The sequence below is a fragment of the Podarcis liolepis genome, assembly GCF_965112155.1.
Source record: "Podarcis liolepis genome assembly, chromosome: 4".
NCBI classification, from domain to species: Eukaryota; Metazoa; Chordata; class Lepidosauria; order Squamata; family Lacertidae; genus Podarcis; species Podarcis liolepis.
Window position 1 is genome coordinate 51,789,915 of NC_139558.1, and position 19,685 is coordinate 51,809,599.

Below are 19,685 nucleotides of genomic sequence, written 5' to 3' on the forward strand. Positions count from 1 at the left end.
GCTTTCCTGATGCTCTTGTTTCTATTGTGTCAGCATCAGCTCCACCTTTCCTGTTCAGGGAAATCGAAACTTAAAAAGGCATCTGACGAATGGCATGATCCCACACTAAAAGCAATATCGCAAGGGTGCCAACAGTGTGTCAGCTTTCCTCACTGCAGAACACAGAAAGGAAACCAAAAATAATGCTGTCTCATGACGAAGAAACGAAACTAAATTCAGGTCCTTGAACTGGTTGCATCTGAAACTGCTCAGCATCACACTACACTGAGCAGCCATCTGCTCCTTTTGCATTTTATAAGGCACTAGTGCTGTAATGATTGCACATTTGTTTAGCACTATGTTCTGATTTTCCAATACTCCACTCCCATTAAAAATAAAACAAAATTAGCACCAACAGCTGAAATCTAGGAAGCAAGTTGCAGTATAAATAAAATGCTAAGAACAGGATTCTGCATTACCTCAGTGATCCTTTCAACAATGTTGCAGATTCCAAAGTAACAGGAGTCCAGCACACTGGTGATATAAAATTAGTGGTAGGGGCGAGTGGGTAACAGGGGAAGCCATGGGCAGAATAAGAGTTTGTCCTTTATAATGCAAATCATGCCTCTCTGAGGGACTTTATGAAGGGACAGGGCTTTGTTACACTTGTGACATGAAGTATTTCGCCATTAGACGTCCTTCAATAATGGCACAGGCAAGATTGAACCAAGAACTGGCTTGGAAACAACTCAGTTACTGTGCTACTCTGGCTCTCAGTAAGAAGTATACTTAAAAGCTCACTAGAACCAGAAAAGCTGTTCACTGACATCTAATAGCCTGCAAGCTCAGGATATGTGGAACCTTGAGCAGACAGCATGTTCTATATTTGGAGCAAACATGGAAAAAGCCCTGTATGTACTGCAACAGGTCCAAATCCGTTGTCAAGCCATCTCTTGATAATTATAAAGGATAATTGGATTCATATGTATAGACGCAGTCCCTAAAATATGCTTAATTCCAACCCGTTCAGGGTTTTGATGCCAGCATTTTGAATTGGGTCCAGAAGCAAATTGGAGTCAGTAGAGTCTGCAAATAATAATATGACTATGCTCTCATCTTTCCACTCCTGACAGGAGATGGAATCGTAGAGTTGCAAGGGACCACAAGATTCATCTAGTCGAATTCCCTGCAATGTACAAATCTTTTGGCCGATGTGGGGATCAAACCCATGACCTGGTATGTGTGTGTGTATGTGTGGCATGTCCACTCAGCCAGTGATCAGATAATAGCCCACACTGCAATCAGCATGAACACTCTCATACCAGCAGGCGGATACCTCACAAGACAATGTGATGCAGGCAAAAAACATCTGTACAGACACAAACACACTTGCTGGCTGGGAGAGCAGACCAGGTATCAGCCAGGATGCTACAAACCAGTTCTTCCCTGTTTAGTCCTTTCTGTAGGTCTTCTGCAAGAATAGCCAGCATGGTGACTTCCAGTTGTTGCTGGACTACAACTCCCATCAATCCCACTCCTAACCAGCATGGACAATGGTTATGGATGATGGAAACTGTAACCCAACAACTTCTGGAGGACATCACGTTAGCTACCCTTGAATGGGGCAGTGAACAACATTCCCTCTTCCCCCTACAACCCAGTGAGACTCCTCTGCTTGCAGACATTTAATCCAGTCATTACTTTCCAGGCTCTCCCTTCCCGCTCCCCAAATGGAAATCCACCCTGCAGGCTGATTATACTGTGGATGCTCGGGTTGCTAACATGATCCATGCGGGATGCACGTTGGCAACCCGCAGCGGCACGTCTGTGCACACGCGGGTAGTGATTCTGTGCATGTGTGAACCCCAAAACCCGGAAGTAACCCGTTTCAGTACTCCCGGATTTCGGCAGGTCCGTAACCTGAAAAAACGCAACCTGAAGCGTCTGCAACCCGAGGTATGACTGTCCTGTGGAAGGATTCTGACCTCTTGCTCTGGGAGCAAATGCTGCTTTCCTGATGCTCTTGTTTCTATTGTGTCAGCATCAGCTCCACCTTTCCTGTTCAGGGAAATCGAAACTTAAAAAGGCATCTAACCAATGGCATTTCCCACACCAAAAGCAATATCGCAAGGGTGCCAACAGTGTGTCAGTTTTCCTCGCTGCAGAACACAGAAAGGAAACCGAAAATGATGCTGTCTCATCACGAGGAAACGAAACTTCATTCAGATCCTTGAACTGGTTGCATCTGAAACTGCTCAGCATCACACTAGACTGAGCAGCCATCTGCTCCTTTTGCATTTTATAAGGCACTAGTGCTGTAATGATTACACATTTTGTTTAGCACTATGTTCTGATTTTCCAATACTCCGCTCCTATTAAAAACAAAACAAAATTAACACCAACAGCTGAAATCTAGGAAGCAAGTTGCAGTATAAATAAAATGCTAACAACAGGATTCTGACTTTATTGAGAGCTTTCATAGTGCATTACCTCAGTGATCCTTTCAACAATGTTGCAGATTCCAAAGTAACAGGAGTCCAGCACACTGGTGACATAAAATTAGTGGTAGGGGTGAGTGGGTAACAGGATAAGAGTTTGTCCTTTATAATGCAAATCATGCCTCTCTGAGGGACTTTATGAAAGCTTTGTTACACTTGCGACATGACGTATTTGGCCATTAGATGTCCATAGACCACAAGAGTCATCTAGTCCAATCCCCTGCAATGTGGGGATCAAACCCACAACCCTGAAATTAAGCATCTCATGCTCTACCGACTGAGCTATATTCAGTGGCAAAGGAAAAGACACAGATAATTTAAATCCACATAGTTCCTCTTCACAGAAGTTACAAGAGTGGGGCCAAAAAAGACAGAAGTGGCCATCTAGTGGCAGCCCATTTAGATCAGAAAAGGTTACTTCTAGGGTGGGTGAGGAGGGGGAACAAAGGAGTCGCAGTAGGTAGGTGGATCTTAAACCTTTTCCTAGACACCATTTGCCCACTCCAAATCCCACAGGAGTTTTCCTCACTTCCCAACCTTCAGGTTATTAAATGCACATATAATCATCTAAGTGTTGCTATAGAATGAGACCTCTTCTGTCACACACATTGACCCCATTTTGGGATTCTAAGATATAAATGGACACAAGCATTCCATTTTGCTGACAGAGGAAGTGATTTTATTTGGGCGAGTAAAGCTAGTTTTGATCATATTTAACTTCAGACTTCGTTAATGCCTCTGATAATTCAACAAGCTCTCTGAGGTATGATTTCACCTTTCCTGTCTCTGTTAAGGGTGGTCTACAAAACATGAAACAGAATATAAATTCCATCCCAAGCAATTTACTGAATTCATGATGTTTCTGTCACATTTTATATATAAAATACTACACCGCTAATTTTAAAAATTAAATCATTTTATTTATTCCAGAGTAATAGATGCATAGACATTCAAGTATAAAACCGGGAAGCCATGAAACTACCAGCGTCATGATGACTAGATTTGGCTTTAAGATGTTTCAATGAAAGTAATGTGGTGATAATGTGAACAATTGAGACAATCACCGCACATGGAAAGATGACAGCTTAATGAATAGGCGGTTGACACGGAGGTGGCAGTTCCAGCAGTAGAGAAACATAAAAGATCAAGTGTGTCTGGTGAAGAATCAAAAGGAGGCAGCATGGCGCATGGCGCTGCGGAGCTCCTGAGGGCGGCCAGTGTTGCTTGTGCTGCCTGGCCGGCTTCCAAGTTGCTGGGACCACCGCCGCCGCCACCACCGCTGTCATGTGGGTGCCGGGGGCACCCGCATCTGGAGCTCCTGGGCCGGAGGGACCCAGGAGTGAGCACGGAGGGGGAAAGGAGAAGCCCTGACCCTGCTGCCCCGCCATTGCGCTGCCGCCGCCAAGGGAAAGGAGGAGAGGTAGGAGGGCAGACGGAGGCCGTGAGGAAACATGCGGCTGAACCCAGGCCCAGCCTGAGCCCACCTCCCCGACGGGCTAGCGCGCTGCATTTTAAGCCACTAATGTGAACATACCTAAAGTGTGAATGTGTGAGCTGAGCTCCCAGAGAGAAGATTGTGCTCCTGCTCTGCTACAGTGGTTTGCAAAGTCAGTGTGTTGCCCACACCTGGCCTCACGGTTTGTCCTGCTCCAGACAAACCACGTTATATCCAAGGTTTTTCTTGGGTTTATATCTCTGACAAACCATGAGCCCGGGTTTGTGTGATATGCTTAACTCACAGCAGCAGATGAACAGGAGAACCGGGGAATGAACTAAGCAGCCACAATCTCCTTGCACTTGTACTCAGCTCATAGTATTGTGGAAAAATATGGGCAATTTCATGGCCAAAGACATTCCTAAGTATGGCAAACAAATCATTCTGAGATCATGTGGTAAAAATGCAGTGCACTCCTTTGTTGATACATCTTAACTGGAGAATCCAGACCGTTAGTTTTTTGGAATACAGCCTTCTATCTGGACTTCAGCTGGCCAGCCATTATATCGATTCTTTTTCGCATCAGAGTGGTTGATCTGTTTAAAAGAGACGTATAAATAGCAATTCAGTTTATTGCTTCAAAATAATGTAATTGTGAAAGTCTATCTATTATTGCCATAACAAGAGAAAATAGTGTGGCTTCCAATCAGCCACAAGTGGGGGGGGCACTTTGGACTGGGGAAGAGCTGCAGCTCATGTTCCTTGCATTCCGAAGGTCCCAGATTCAATTCCTGGCATCTCCAGTTAAGGCTGGGAATAACTCTTGTCTGGAACCATAAACAGCAACTACCAGTCAGTGTGGACAATACTGAGCTAGATGGACCAATGATCTGAGTCAGCATAGGGCAGCTTCCTACGTTCCAAAATACACAATGGAAGCAACCCACCCCTTTTATCACTAAGCTTATGGAGAAAAGAAAATGCTAAAGCTGATTTATCTAGATCAGTTCATGTGAACCGCATGGTTTTTTTTGGCTCCATCAAAAGGGCTTGGGAGTGTGCTGTAAAGTGGGATAGCTTTGGCAAAGGTATTTGCCAAACAGGGGACCCACAATTGAGATCATGTTTGAGCACAACCCCTTTCCACTTCTGACTGAGAATATTCAGGCAAAAACCTAGGTATTATATGTTTGGGTATCGTCAGAAAGGACAGCCCCATGTCCAGTTCATAGCATTCCTCTATAATGTATACTACAATGTATCTGTATTTTGACATTACAGTCGTACCTTGGAAGTCGAACGGAGTCCGTTCTGGAAGTCCGTTCAACTTCTGAAATGTTCGGAAACCAAGGCACAGTTTCCGATTGGTTTCCGATTGCACAGGTGTGCTGGAAACAATAGTGGAAGCCATGCTGGACATTCGGCTTCCAAAAAAAGACCAGAACACTCACTTCTGGTTTTTGATCAGGAGCCAGAAAGTTCGACTCCCAAGGTGTTCAGGAGCCAAGGTACGACTGTACATTCAAAAAATGGAGAGAGACCAGGAAGGAAAGAAAAGTCAGTGGTCAGCCTGGATACCCCTAGCTACCTTATATTATCCTGGGGCAAATATCTAAACAGGAGCACTCCTGCTAAGGGGTATGCCATATATTGTGGCATCTTTGATATAAGCATCTGTTTGACAGGAGTCGGGACTTAAAACACTTCCAGCTTCCTCTCCCTTTAAAATTAAGGAGCCTCTGGAGTAGAGCAGAGAGGAGCTGACACTAGAGTAAACTTTTGAGCATGTGATACATTTGGGGGGTGTATAGGCCATGATACCTAGCCAGAGCTTTTTAAGGACATGCAGAATGGAAATAGTAAAGCAACTGAAACGAATTTAGAAAGTGAATCAATAAACTTTCTCAGGGCGTTTTTGTTTTTTTTTAAAAAACTAAATCAAATGTTGACTGTAATTGCCTATTAATTCAAAGAACCACCTCCTAATAAGGGAATATGGAGCTTAATCTTGGACTTTAAGAGTTAATGTTTTGGTAGGTTTCTTTTTTTCTTTTGCAACATCTTAATTCTATTTTGTTTCTGCAGCAAGTAGCAGAAAGAAATCAGACAATTAATGGTAAAGATGCTAAACTAATAAGGCCGTGTTCTGATTTTAAGAAGAGAAGAGTTTGGATTTGATATCCCGCCTTTCACTCCCCTTCAGGAGTCTCAAAGTGGCTAACATTCTCCTTTCCCTTCCTCGCCCACAACAAACACTCTGTGAGGTGAGTGGGGCTGAGAGACTTCAAAGAAGTGTGACTGGCCCAAGGTCACCCAGCAGCTGCATGTGGAGGAGCGGAGATGCGAACCCGGTTCCCCAGATTATGAGACTACCACTCTTAACCACTACACCACACTGGCTCTCTGTTACAAAAGTGGACTGTAATATACTCTCATAATATTAGTTAAGTTACTGTGTGCAGAGGAGGGTAACCCTATGATAAAGTGTCTGGAAACCAAGCCTTATGAGGAACGGTTGAGGGAGTTGGGCATATTTAGCCTGATAAAAAGAAGAGACTGAGAGGGGATATGGTGAGCTATTTTCAAATACCTTAAGGGCTGTCACATGGAAGATGAAGCAAGGTTGTTTTCTCCTGCTCCAGAGAGGATGACTCAGACCAATGTAGTCAAGTTACAAGAAAGGAGATACCAGCTAAACATCAGGAAGAACTTTCTGACAGTAAAAGCTGTTTGACAGGAGAACAGAATTCCTCAAAAGCTGGTGGACTCTCCTTCATTGGAGATTTTTAAGCATAGGTCAGAGCGGCCATCTTTCAGGGATGCTTTAGTTGAGATTACCACATTGGAGGGGGTTGTACTAGATGACCCAACTCTCTAATTCTACGGTTCCATTCCTGTAAGTTAGCCAATATGGATAGCTTTTATTTCACTTGTTTTTATGTCCATCGTAGAACATAGCTAGACTACATGAAACACATCAGTATTTAAAGTTCTGTGGTTCCAGCAAGTGTTTTCTACATCCATATACATTTTTGAGTCTCTTAATTTACACAAGTCTTACCATTTCCCTTTGTGTGTCGGCTGGCAGTTCAAAACCTTTTGCTGCTATAAAGGCCCAGCTTGACCTGAATTTCAAATTCCTTATTTCTTTACTTCCTAGATCTGCTATTGCCTTTTTCGCATCCTCCATTAACCTATGTGAGAGAGAAAGGATTAATCCGAATTTTGTACCTTTGACAACTCATGTTTGCTAAAAGCTAAAGTCTGAATAGGATAGGATAGATTTCTTCCGATATTCTTATTCAGATTTCATTTCTTCCTAAAATGTTTTCTTTAGCACATAGAAATAAAGAGCATTAATAGCACAATCCTAAGCATGTCTACTCAGAAAAAGATCCCACTGAATTAAATGGATTCATTTCCATGCATCACTTTATCAGCTGCTTGCAACACTACCAGTCTTATTTATTCTGTTAAAGCCACCCTTAAAAGACATAATAACATGAACAAGTTGTTGGCAATCCCTTAGGAACAAAGGATCCAAAAAAGCCAGCATCAGGTATCAAGTTTCTGCATCAGAGAAATATTGTGTTCCTGTTTTAAAATTATGCAAACGGATAAAACTAATGATTGCACAAGTATATCTAGTGCTTTTTTTCTGGGGGGAAAGGAGGGGGTACTCAATACGAAGTAAGTTTGTTTGTTTATTTAGGGCCCAGTTGCACTACCACACTCTCACACACACACGAGGCAGTGGCTAAATGTAAGATGTGATTACGTAATAAAATCAAGCAGACAATGATCTGGATTACAAATGGCCACAACTTTAGTGATTAGAGATATAGGTGGATTTTTGGCTCAGGCATTGAGTGTATATCATTCCAGCCCCAACCCCTGAACAAAAAATAATTATTATTTAATTCAAAAAAAGATAAAGGAACTCAGTTCTCCTATGTTCCTGCTCCACCCCACCCCCCGAATACATATCAGTCACATCAGTCATGATGCTACCAGGTGACACTTTAGAAGTCTAAGTGAAGTTTAGAAGTTAATTACAGTCGTACCTTAGCTCCCAAACGCCGTGGGAATTGGATGTACCAGCTTCCGAACGATCAAAAACCAAAAGTGATTGTTCTGGTTTTCTAATGTTCTTTTGGAAGCCAAATGTCTGACAGGGCTTCCACAGTTCCCAATTGGCTGCAGGAGCTTCCGGAACGGATTCTGTTTGACTTCTAAGGTAAGACTGTATCTGGATCATATAGAAATCTTTGAGTTCTTATGTTACAATGCCCCAAGATACCCTCTGTCTCAGTGTATTTTATAACCTGTTGTTTGTTGTGGTGCTATTAAAAATAAAGAAAAAGAAATATTAAAAAATAAATTTAGAATTTTAAACAACTGCTTGAGGAAATGAGTTTTGAAGCCAATATTTAACACATTCCTCAAAATATGACATGAACACCAGACTGTGGCCTCCAAGGGGTCCATGTATGTATACTGTATAGGAAAATTCAAGTGTATTTGGTAAGATGGGAGGTAAAATTTATCATACCACCACATATTTTGCTACCTTATTTCTCAAGTCTGCAAAGTGAAACCACTAGCTATGTTAAAAACAGGGCCATAAATCTGTTTGCTTACCTTGAGCTTCCATCATCATAGGTCACCATCAGGAGCAGAGATTTCTGGGGTGCTTTTTGGACAAAATCAGCCAGTGGTCTGGAGAATGCTGTTAATGGCAGTGGGGAGAGAAACCTACATAAATGTGCTATTTCCCCCTCAAACATTGTATTCTTGCTCTTTTCGGACAAGGCAGGACCCAAGAAAACTTTGAGTAAAGTTTCACTCGTGGGTAGAACAGGGTGGTCTCAGTTCCAGCGAACTGGAAAAGGGATCCTCCCTTCCCCTGACATCCCTTCCCCCAAAAACTCTTGACTTCCAACTCAATGTCTCTCTTCCACTGAAGGAAAAGGAGCAATATAGAGAAAGTGCTTGGGATGGGAGCCTCAGTAAAGGCTGAGTCGTATGTCCATGATCCAAACAATCTGCTGTAGACATGCTCTGCTCTCTGATATTGCGTAAGTGTCATAACTGCATGAGGGTTTTTGGCAGACACTTTTATAACAATATTGAACATAGACATGCCTCTTACCTCCTTGCCACATGTCAAAAGATTTTGCATCGACAAGCTTCCCAGTGTTATCTGTAAGGAAGAGAATGCATTAAAAAAAATGAAAGAAAACAAGACAGAAAAAATGTTTCCAAAATCTCCCAAACAAAAATGTTTAGTTTAGAATGAAGAGGGCAATAAGCACACATGTATGCAGGTCTGTGCATCTATGTGTAGGCAAGGTGGGCACCTCTGGCCTTTGAGTCAATCCAGGCCCACCTGTAGGTCTAATTTGGCCCATGAGGCCTTTCTCCCCAAACCAATCAGATGGCGCCACTGATGATGTTCAGCTGATGTGTGGGACCTTCTTGGAAAGTCCACCCTGCATTGATCCCTCCAACCTCCCCAAAGGATCAGCATGGGGGAAGGCTTTACAAAACAAACGGTCTGTTTGCTTTTATTGGAGTTTTGTTCTCTTCACTGCTGCAAGAAAGCACTGTCCCTGACACTGGAGCTTATGTCTACTTTAGACATCAGCTCTGACAAAAACTGCTCTGTCACACAGCAGTGAGAAAACAGGCACTTTTGTTGTTGCTCAGGTCCATTCTTCAGTGCACAGGTGTGATATAGCGGGGACTGACTTAAAGCACACAAACTTTGCAGCAGTCATCTGTCCCTGTCCCTCCTGCTTAAAATGTTTTCATTGAAAGATTTCCATAGATAAGAAAGGTACACACAGCGTCTTTGTTTTCAGTTTATAGAGTCTTTTCTACAGGTCAGTTACATTTTATGTGAGACACTGCTATCATACACATTGTGATCTTGGGAGAGAGAGAGAGATTGTTCCAGCTGTGATCTTTAAAAGGGTGGAAGAAAGTGCTGCAAAGAGTGCTCAGTCCCTGCTCTCCCATGCTGAAACGGGATCATGGAGAATACAAGGGATTTCTACAGGTGTGGGGGAGGGGGAGACAATCCACCTGACAATCATGTGACATCTAAGTGACATGAGACTGACAAATGGATTGTCCCACCCACCTGCTAAAGTTGGTCGGTGGGGTGAGGCCAGATAAAGATCCCAGAGCCAAAAATAAATAAATCCCTGCTCCTGGTATAGGTAAAGGTCCCCTGACCATTAGGTCCAGTTGTGACCGGCTCTGGGGTTGCGGCGCTGATCTTGCTTTATTGGCTGAGGGAGCCGGTGTACAGCTTCTGGGTCATGTGGCCAGCATGACTAAGCCGCTTCTGGCGAACCAGAGCAGTGCACGGAAACACTGTTTACCTTCCTGCCAGAGCGGTACCTATTTATCTACTTGCACTTTGACGTGCTTTTGAACTGCTAGGTTGGCAGGAGCAGGGACCGAGCAACAGGAGCTCACCCCGTCGCAGGGATTCGAACCGCCAACCTTTTGATCGGCAAGTTCTAGGTTCTGTGGTTTAACCCACAGTGCCACCTGCGTGCCGCTCCTGGTATAGACCACTGCAAAAGTTGGCAGGGAAGATACCAAAAATAAACAAATTTCAGTAACACTGCTAAGTTTCTATCTAAGGAAACACCTAATCTATAATGATATAAATGCTAAGATCCAAACAAAAAGTTAAAGTCCAGTTGGTAAAGCATGACACTCTTTATCTCAGGGTAGTGGGTTCGAGGCCAATGTTGGAGGAAAGATTCCTGCATCGCAGGGGGTTGGACACGAGATGATCCCTGCGGTCCACTCCAACTCTACAATTCTATGATTCTGTGAATCCATGGCTCCTTATAAAACTCACTGAATTACAAGTTGTGTTGTGTGCAAAAGGAAGAGCACTCAGGAAAATCTATGATAAGCACTATAAATGAGACAAAGCAGGTGAGGTATCACTGTTGTAAATTATACATTTTATAATGGCCACTAAAGTCTTTAAAGAGCACTTTTAATGAGTGCTCAAACACTTTCAAGACAGTAGCTCAGCAATCCTTATGGCAATCATGGCAGACAGGCCAAGGCAAGACCACCAGAGTGAGTTAATGGCAGAGACGAGATTCCCAGTGTTGCTTTCTTGGTTCACAGTCTCATAGCCACTTTGACATAGCATCTTTATTTCTTTTAAAAAGCACATACAGGATTGTGTCTTTTTACTCACAGTCCACAATGGCAACATTTATTCCTCTTCCAACATTTTTACTTTCTTTGCTCATAAGTCTGAAATGGAAACACAAAGTGTTTATCTGGGAAATATGGCAGACAGGAGGTGCTTTCCTGTGGTTTTTAATAATGAGATAACAGTAGAGGGTGATGTTAAACTCTGTCCCCACTCTGTCAGGACTTTGAAGCACAGTGTGGGGCTTTTTGAAAGCCCTTTTGCATACAGCCCCACACTGGTCTTTAAATCAGCCCACTCACTGTCCTTTGTTTGCAATAAGGCTTTCTAACAGTTCCATGCTGCTTTTTGAAACTTCTGTTGAAACACTGCTAAAATGGATACCCTACCCCCCCCTCATTTTAACAGTGGTTTCAATGGAAACTGCTTTCCCCTGCTGAAACAAGGTGTACAGTACTTGCAATACCCATGATGGACATTGGGCGTGCACCTAGCTTCAGCAAAGGAACCATTAAAAGCTCACTTTAAGCTCCCAGTGGTTTCCTTGAAATTACTGCCCTCACCTTCTGCCACGTTTCACATCAGGTGTAGGGTGGGTAGTCTATTTAGAAGCAGGTCTCACCTTTTTCAATAGAACTTACTCCTACATCAATGCACTAATGGAAAACAACAACCCACTTTTGTGACAAAACAACACCATTAGCCATTTAATCAGTGGAACACTTGAATAAGTTGAGTAAGCCAACTTTAAACCAATTTCACTCTCATTGCATCCTTTTCTATGGGAACTGTAGCTTTATTCCTAGCTGGATAAATGGGTACAGTATTTGCAAGCGTCCATTTGCTAGAATTTTAGTCTGTTTCTCAAAAGTTTTTTTTTTAACTGTTTATAAATATATTGTGTGTAAATTGCCTTGAGATGTTGGTTTTGAAGACAATTAAAAAAATTGTAATAAAAATAGTGCGAAGGTTCCAAAAATCATGTCCACAGGAAGCTGCCTTGTACAGAATGAGACCACTGCCCCATGTAGTCCATGACTGTCTATATATTAATTCCCCAAAGGCCCATGTCAAGGTGGTTGGGGAGTTTGGTACAGTTCCCCCAAAAGGGCCCTCTTTCCCCCCAAAAGGAATGCATGAAATTTAAGTAAGGAATGCCTTGAATTAAAAATATACTGTGTCTATACTTGTACACTGAAGCACCTACAGATGGAGAGGAAAGGCATGCAGCAGTTGGAGTGATTGTCTATGGCCCCTCCCTAGTTTTAATAGTGTTAAAACTTCCTACCTTCTCATACCACTACAACTACCACTGGAGGTCCAATGGACTCTGTTATAAATAAATGGCAAAGCTGGCCTTAAGTGTTGTTCAGTACTCACAGCTGATCTTCAAAACAGATCTTGGCGATGGACTTCTGACCACCACCACTGAGTATGCGATAAGCATAGCTCCCAGGCGAACATGGAGACCAGTGGTCACATTTCAGTCTTTTTGGGAGTGGTGCTGAAAAGTACATTAGATAGGAAGGCCTTTGAACACTGGGCAACCATCATTCATAGTTGAAGCCCAACACACAACTAAGCATGCTAATGTCCACTAAAATTACCAGTAATTGGTCTGACCATGTTTAACTCCACTTTGGATTGCGGCCAACATTTATTTTGTCATGTTGTAAATTATAACTGTTAAGTATAGCAGGTTTTTCTTCTTCATGTGACAAGTCATCTTAACCAGTGCTGATGTCAAGCAATATAGTTTCCTCAAACCTGTGGCTGCTGCCAACCCAGATCTTTTATCTGATCACCCTCAATGTTTTGCAGTCAGTGAACTGGAACACAGATGAGGAAAGACTGATGTAAATGTTAAGGTCAGGTGCTTCCTTTAATAATCAAGGAGATGTAGAGAGCAGATGTGGTGCAGCAATGATTGCATATTTCAGGTAGAGGCAAAGAACTATTCTTACAGTCTGAAGGGGTGGGATTTACTCTACTAAATAATCAGACCATTTTTACTTGGGTAGCACATGAGACAGAAGTCATTATTTTTTTTTTACAAAACTTCTACTTAAATAACCATGTGCCTTAGAATATTAAAATACATCCAGGAGAATGTGATCACATACCTTTAAGTTTTGGTTTCTCAGCAATGTTCTGAAGGTCGTTGAAAGCTGATGCTAAGGAGTCTTCAGGTATAATAGATGCCAATAGGGATCCAAAGTACCAGGCACAGACAGTTGCAAAGATAAACCCTCCTAACTTCATAAAATCTGAAAAAATTAACAAACATTTTCATGACAGTCGAGACAATCTATGCACATTTAGAAGGAAAAGTGGCAACTGCCAAGCTCACTGAGCCACAAAATATTGTTGCACGCCATCCCAATCGCCAGGCAGTGCGAGATTCCAAGAGTTCCATGCACTTCACCAGAGTTTGTGTTTCCTTTGGAAATGAGGCACAGCGGAGACTATGACATATGGTTTATTCACACAAATATAAAACCTGAGTTCACAACATTAATGCCCCAAAAGGTATTGTTTCTCCCATAGCCCCAGCTATGTTGATGATGATTGCTGCAACTGATTTCCAAACAGAAAAGATGCAAGTGTCTGAAACATGTCTAGCAAAACTGTCACATTGGGATAATCCTCTGGCCTCCCTGCTCCTTTATAGCAAACCTTCTACTACCCAAAACAGTTCTTCTGTTTACATTTCTTAGTGCAGAAAGTATTGATCTGATGTGTAGAGAACATTCCTATTCCACTTAATTCAAGAGGGTTCTGGAAGCTTCTCTGCGTGAAAGAAGCAAGCAGAAGGTTCATGATGTTTGTGTTATTCCTTCAGAGAAGCTGGGTACAGTTGGCTTAAACTGGTTCTGTTATCTATTCTTCAAGGTCATGCTGACTATAATAAGAGGCCAGAAGGAGCCTGGGTTTCACTCTCTCCTTCTATCTCTTTTCCGTCTGGTGTGGTGTTCTGTACATAATATGCTTAGTGTTAAGGTTTAGACTTATTATAAGTTATTGCAAGTTTAAGTTAGGTCTGCTGCAACTGGATTTCTTATGGACAGTGCCAATCTTGAATGCATTGGATTTGTGACCATTATGCTCATTTGCCTTCAGTAGCAGTAAAGCTCTGCTGGATGAAATACAATTGCCTCTGCTCTAATCCCATAAACAGTCATGATTTTACCCTGAAATGTAAGAGACAAAACTTTTCACCCAGGAAGTCCTATATACTGCATAGAATAAAAAACCTGAAGTGTTGGAAGGAACCCGAAGGATCATCTAGTCCAACACCCTGCAATGCCAAAATATGCACCTATATGGGGATCAAACCCATGCCATTGGTATTATCAGCACTGTGCTCTTACCAGCTGAGCTAAAATACCGTGTGGTGTCTACCTCAAGGCAGTTATGTTGGTTGAACAATGTCTGTTTGGAATTTGTTGTTGTTTAGTCGCTTAGTTGTGTCTGACTCTTTGTGACCCCATGGACCAGAGCACGCCAGGCGCTCCTGTCTTCCACTGCCTCCAGCAGTTTGGTCAAACTCATGCTAGTAGCTTCAAGAACACTGTCCAACCATCTCGTCCTCTGTTGTCCCCTTCTCCTTGTGCCCTCAAACTTTCCCAACATCAGGGTCTTTTCCAGGGAGTCTTCTCTTCTCATGAGGTGGCCAAAGTATCAGCTTCAGGATCTGTCCTTCCAGTGAGCACTCAGGGCTGATTTCCTTCAGAATGGATAGGTTTGATCTTCTTGCAGTCCATGGGACTCTCAAGAGTCTCCTCCAGCACCGTAATTCAAAAGCATCAATTCCTCGGCGATAAGCCTTCTTTATGGTTCAGCTGTTTGGAATACTTGCTCTTTTTTCTTCTTCATTACCTTGATTTCCTAGGATAGGGATGGGAACCTCAGATGCCAATCTAGGCCTCTTTTGTCTGGCCCTCCTCCCCAGGTCACACTCCCTTTCCACAGTCATGCTTTGCACTCTGCCCAAGTGTACTTGCCTTTCTCAAATGGGTCTTTGAATTCTAATCATGTGCCTAGCTTGCCTAAATAGAGGATAGAGGGAGTTGTGGGGGTATATGTAGAAACCAGCCTATTATACAAAGGTAAAATGTACCATATATTCACTGCCCTGACCAGTTTTGCTCTGGCCCTACCCACCACTGGCATGTGGATTCCTCCTGGAAGAGGGCCCAGAAAGTAATGTGGCCCTCGGGCTAAAAAAGGTCCTCCACCCTTGCTATAGGACATAGTACATAGTGCATAGTCATTATGAATTTATCTAGATATCAAACTCCAGCCACAAATCATTATGGAAATATTTATTGCATATCTACAGCCTTCAAGCATTCCACACATTTTCTTAAATCGATTGTACAACATGCTACTCACGAAGTTACACAAGGAATTTAAGCCTTGCCAGCAAATATTTTTGCCAGCCTAACTTTTCTTCATATTCACTTCTTTGGAGCACACATGCTATCACTATCACTGTCAGCTTAACACTCCAGCTTCTACAGAGTAAATGTTAGCTCTCCACAAACCTAATTACAGTGGTACCTCCGGTTAAGAACTTAATTCGTTCTGGAGGTCCGTTCTTAACCTGAAACTGTTCTTAACCTGAGGTACCACTTTAGTTAATAGGGCCTGTAGCTGTCTCTGTGCCGCCAGAGCACGATTTCTGTTTTCATCCTGAAGCAAAGTTCTTAACCCGAGGTACTATTTCTGGGTTAGTGGAGTGTGTAACCTGAAGAGTCTGTAACCCGAGGTACCACTGTACATGCTGGCCATTTACTCATTATGGAGGGTTACAAAGAGCTCACTCATCACTTTCTTCTGCCTTGTAATGTACACAAATATGAGACCCTCAAGGCACTACCAAAAAGCTAGCCAGCCAGATTCTGCCCCCCCCCCTTTGCAGCAATATGCCTTTGCAATGTAACTTACAAATATAAACAAGTCAATCCAAGAGTAATGTAAACGTATACATTTTCAGAAGTGCAAGTTGTCAAAACGTGAAACTGTAGAAGTTCTTCAAGTCACTTACATTAAATAAAACCTTCTTGGCAGTCAATACGATTTTGGGTTTTAAAAAAGTACCCCATAACTTTTTCACTGCTAGAGCACATAAAGCTACCTTATGGTGGCCAACTTTTCTACAATGGCCAGCAACCATCTAGTTCTGAAAACATATCATTGCCCTTCTAGGGAGTTCTGAAATGAAGAGAGGAATCTATCCCTAGATGAATTATAGAAATGCCAATGCAGGATATAGTGCACAATATCGTTCATCCATCCTGATTCATATATACAAAGACAGTGATTTGTTTGCTACATAGGGCATAATCAAACATCCACCAACCACTAGTGGGGCTTTATGGAGCAGTATGGCCACATCCACAGAACGGATGCTCCCAGAAACAGCAGTGGGAGAGGGTGGGCAGGACGATCCGGCTCAATGTCAACGCACAACAGCTTAGACTGGCTCATGATCAAGCAGATTTCAGGCCAGCTCAGCCTCTAAAAACAACAACCCAGAACTCTTCAGATAGGGTTCTTGATCAGGTGTCTTAAACCTTTTCAGACCCAATACCCCTTTAGAAACCCAAATATACCATTTCTTAAGATACGAAAGAACTAGAGTCAAAGCCCTGCTCCTGCCTCATAAGGGATTATGAATAAAGCGAATTCCTTTAATATCCCCACAAAAGCTCCTGGGCCTATTTGTCTGTGATATTGCAAGCTTAATAGCTTCCGGAGAAGCTCCCGTGCCTTCAATTTCTATCCACTTTGAAGGCAGGGGAACACAAAGCTTAGTTATACACTAGCACCTCTGGTTATGTATTTAATTCGTTCCGGAGGTCCGGACTTAACTTGAAACTGTTCTTAACCTGAAGCACCACTTTAGCTAATGGGGCCTCCTGCTGCCGCTGCACAATTTCTGTTCTCATCCTGAAGCAAAGTTCTTAACCCGAGGTACTATTTCTGGGTTAGCGGAGTCTGTAACCTGAAGCGTATGTAATCTGAAGTGTATGTAACCCAAGGTACCACTGTATATAGAAAGGTTCAGGAGACAGACTGAAGCAGAGAGCACCCAATCACTCAGAAACAAAAAAACCAAAAAAATATTATTTAAAAGTGCTCAGAAACAATATTGCAGCTTGGGCACACCCCATGAAGGAAATAATAAATATTATTGCTTACAGGACGTTTTGTTCTGTAGTGCGTGGATAGCTGAAGGATTTAGGAGAGCTGACAACTCCCAAGTTGCACACAAAATGTTGCCAAGAATAATTCAGGAAATAGAGCAATATAATGCACCCATACAATCTTTGTTCTGCAACATAGAAGGGAATTGCTACAGAATCATTAGCTAGACATTTGGCTCACAAATTGCAACACAGGCCGCCCCTCCAAGTTGATGGGCATTGCCATTCAAATGGTGTCTGCCACATCTTGCGATTGATTATCTGGGGTGAGGCTTAACTGGGCCCCACAATATCTTATTCAAGTTGGCACCCCTGATGCACAATGTCCCTTAAGTTAAAACAGAGGTTCTCAACCTTTTAGCACATTAAGCCTCTGCTTGAATAAACCTCTATTTTAACCTAAGGGACATCATGCAAGTTCAAATAGAGCCCATGAGGAGTAGGTGGGGCCTCCCACATAGCTGTCAGTTGCAGACTGGAGGGGGGAGGAATCCTTCTGTGCTATGGAGGTTAATTTCTAAACGTGACGGGGACAGGGCTTCTTCCCCCTCATATCCCGCCTTGCCCAGTCGCTGATGAGCCACGACCGCTCAACAGCGAGGGGAAAGCACTCTGTGCATGCTCAGAGGCGCGCATTTTAAGCACCCTAACGCTGCGAATAAGTTTGGGCTCCCGGGAGCAGATGGGTCGAATCTCGTCATCAAGAAAGCGCTGCAGCAACCGCGGAAGTTTGCGCAGCCTCTGAGAAGGAAACAGGTCGATTAGGAATAACGAAAAGGCCAGAAAAGGTCAGGGGGGGGGGAGAAACTTTTGAGCTACTCACTGTTGCAGGCCGCCCGCACCATCGTCTCCCGTCTTGCTGGGACTCTTGCTGTCCCAGGTGGCGGACGAGGAAACCGCGGCGCTCCTCGCCCTCTTGCCCTCAGCGCCGGGCGCTTCCCGGTTCACGCCCCAGCCAGCCCGCTCGCAGCAGCCGCCGCCCTCCTCCGCCAGGGGGCAAAGCCGGGAGGCTTCTCTCGCGGGGAAGGAGCCGTCGGAAGCCGGTGCCACCAGCCGAGTGCCGGCTCCTCAAGCGTCTGGCGGTTGCGCCGCCGCTTCTGCCCTCGCCTGCAAAACGGGCTTTTGGAATAAACTTCGCGAGCGCGTCACGGGGAAAGGAGTTCCGCTGTTCTCGGCAGGCTCCCATTGCCGCGCAGGAGAGTCCAGCCCAGGCTCGTCAACTCGGGCGAGTGGGCTTGGAATTTGCTCCCTCCGCCGCGAAGGGTGTTTTGAGGAGCTTGACGCAGAAGGCTTCCCCCAGAGGCTTGCAAAATGCAGAGAGCATAGGCGGGCCAAAATATTTAAACGGGGGGGGGGGGGGACTGGATGTCCATTTCCAAAATATAAGATAAAAAACAAATAAAATAAAACCTACATACAGCAACAGTGTTTTCTGTTGTGTAGGCTCCTATTTGTTATGTGCAAATGGCTTTAGACACCTGTTAGGTCCATAAATTACCATATAACATATATTCCGCACAAAAAACAATTTGTTGTTGACAAAGGACAGCTGGATATATAAAGGGCCCCATTACTTTCAGTAGCTTGGGGCTTCATCAAACCTAAATCCGGCCCTGTACATGGCATAAGCAAAGTTAGTAAAAGTACAAAATATTAAAACGGAAATCCACATGATGACATATAATAAGTAGCTGCGACGATATGGCATAGCACCAACAGGCAGCAAAATTGTCACCACCCATCAAATGACTGGGAGAAGAAATGACATCCTTCAGTGGGGGCCATGGCTGAAAAGGCCCTCTAGCTTATCCCCACCCTCCATAGCTCCCTCTGAGGGGCAGCAGGAAGAGATGAAGGTCTAAGGATAGTTCTTATCAAGAGAGCTGCTATAAAATATATTAACCCCCACCCCTAAACAAACAAACAAAAGTTATGAATTGTGGGGTGGCATACACTTCCCATAATACACTTTCTGTATGTGATGGAAGAGGCTCAGGTCCACGAAAGGGCACTCTTAGCTACTGTAAGCCATGCTCTGGTTGTATCCAGACGAGTCTTCAGTAATGCACCCTACATGCCTTTACAGACAACCTGGAAACTGGTTCAAAATGCAGCTGCCAGAGTCCTGATGAGTGGTCAGCTTCTAAAACAGAGCTTTCCAAACTGTGTGTCTCTATACATTAGTGTGTCAGCTGCTGTGTGTCCTCTCACTCTTCCTGGGGCTGGAAAGGGGTTTGTTTCATTGCTAGTAAAACTGAATTACTGTGTTGTGAAACAATGCAAAACTGAATTACCGTGTCGAGAAATGATGCATGTCTAGATGTGTCCAATTTATTCTTTTAGTTGCACCAGACATGTATGGCAGTGTG

At 43.5% G+C, this 19,685-nt stretch overlaps 1 protein-coding gene across 2 annotated transcripts; it reads right to left on the reverse strand.

Annotated features, from left to right (window-relative positions):
* Positions 1 to 3,375: 3,375 nt before the first annotated feature.
* On the reverse strand, positions 3,376 to 18,621 carry FAM3B (FAM3 metabolism regulating signaling molecule B). Of its 2 annotated transcripts, none has more exons than XM_083500525.1 (8): positions 18,140 to 18,621; positions 13,228 to 13,371; positions 12,485 to 12,608; positions 11,147 to 11,205; positions 9,065 to 9,115; positions 8,554 to 8,641; positions 6,974 to 7,106; positions 3,376 to 4,508 (listed from the first exon to the last, which is right to left on the reverse strand). In XM_083500525.1, the coding sequence occupies exons 1-8, from the start codon at positions 18,159 to 18,161 to the stop codon at positions 4,425 to 4,427; spliced, it is 705 nt and encodes a 234-aa protein (XP_083356651.1). In that variant the 5' UTR covers positions 18,162 to 18,621; the 3' UTR covers positions 3,376 to 4,424. The 2 variants fall into 2 exon arrangements, with proteins under 2 accessions (XP_083356651.1, XP_083356652.1); XM_083500526.1 differs by lacking the exon at positions 18,140 to 18,621 and adding an exon at positions 14,476 to 17,704.
* Between the last annotated feature and the right edge of the window lie 1,064 nt (positions 18,622 to 19,685).

Excerpts from the sequence above, each read along its gene's own strand:
- FAM3B (XM_083500525.1), bottom strand. The coding sequence starts at position 18,161 with ATGGTGCGGGCGGCCTGCAACA. Across the intron at positions 13,372-18,139 it reads GGTGCGGGCGGCCTGCAACA|ATTTTATGAAGTTAGGAGGG; the intron begins GTGAGTAGCTCA and ends TAATTTTTTCAG. Across the intron at positions 8,642-9,064 it reads TTTTGACATGTGGCAAGGAG|CATTCTCCAGACCACTGGCT; the intron begins GTAAGAGGCATG and ends TGCCATTAACAG.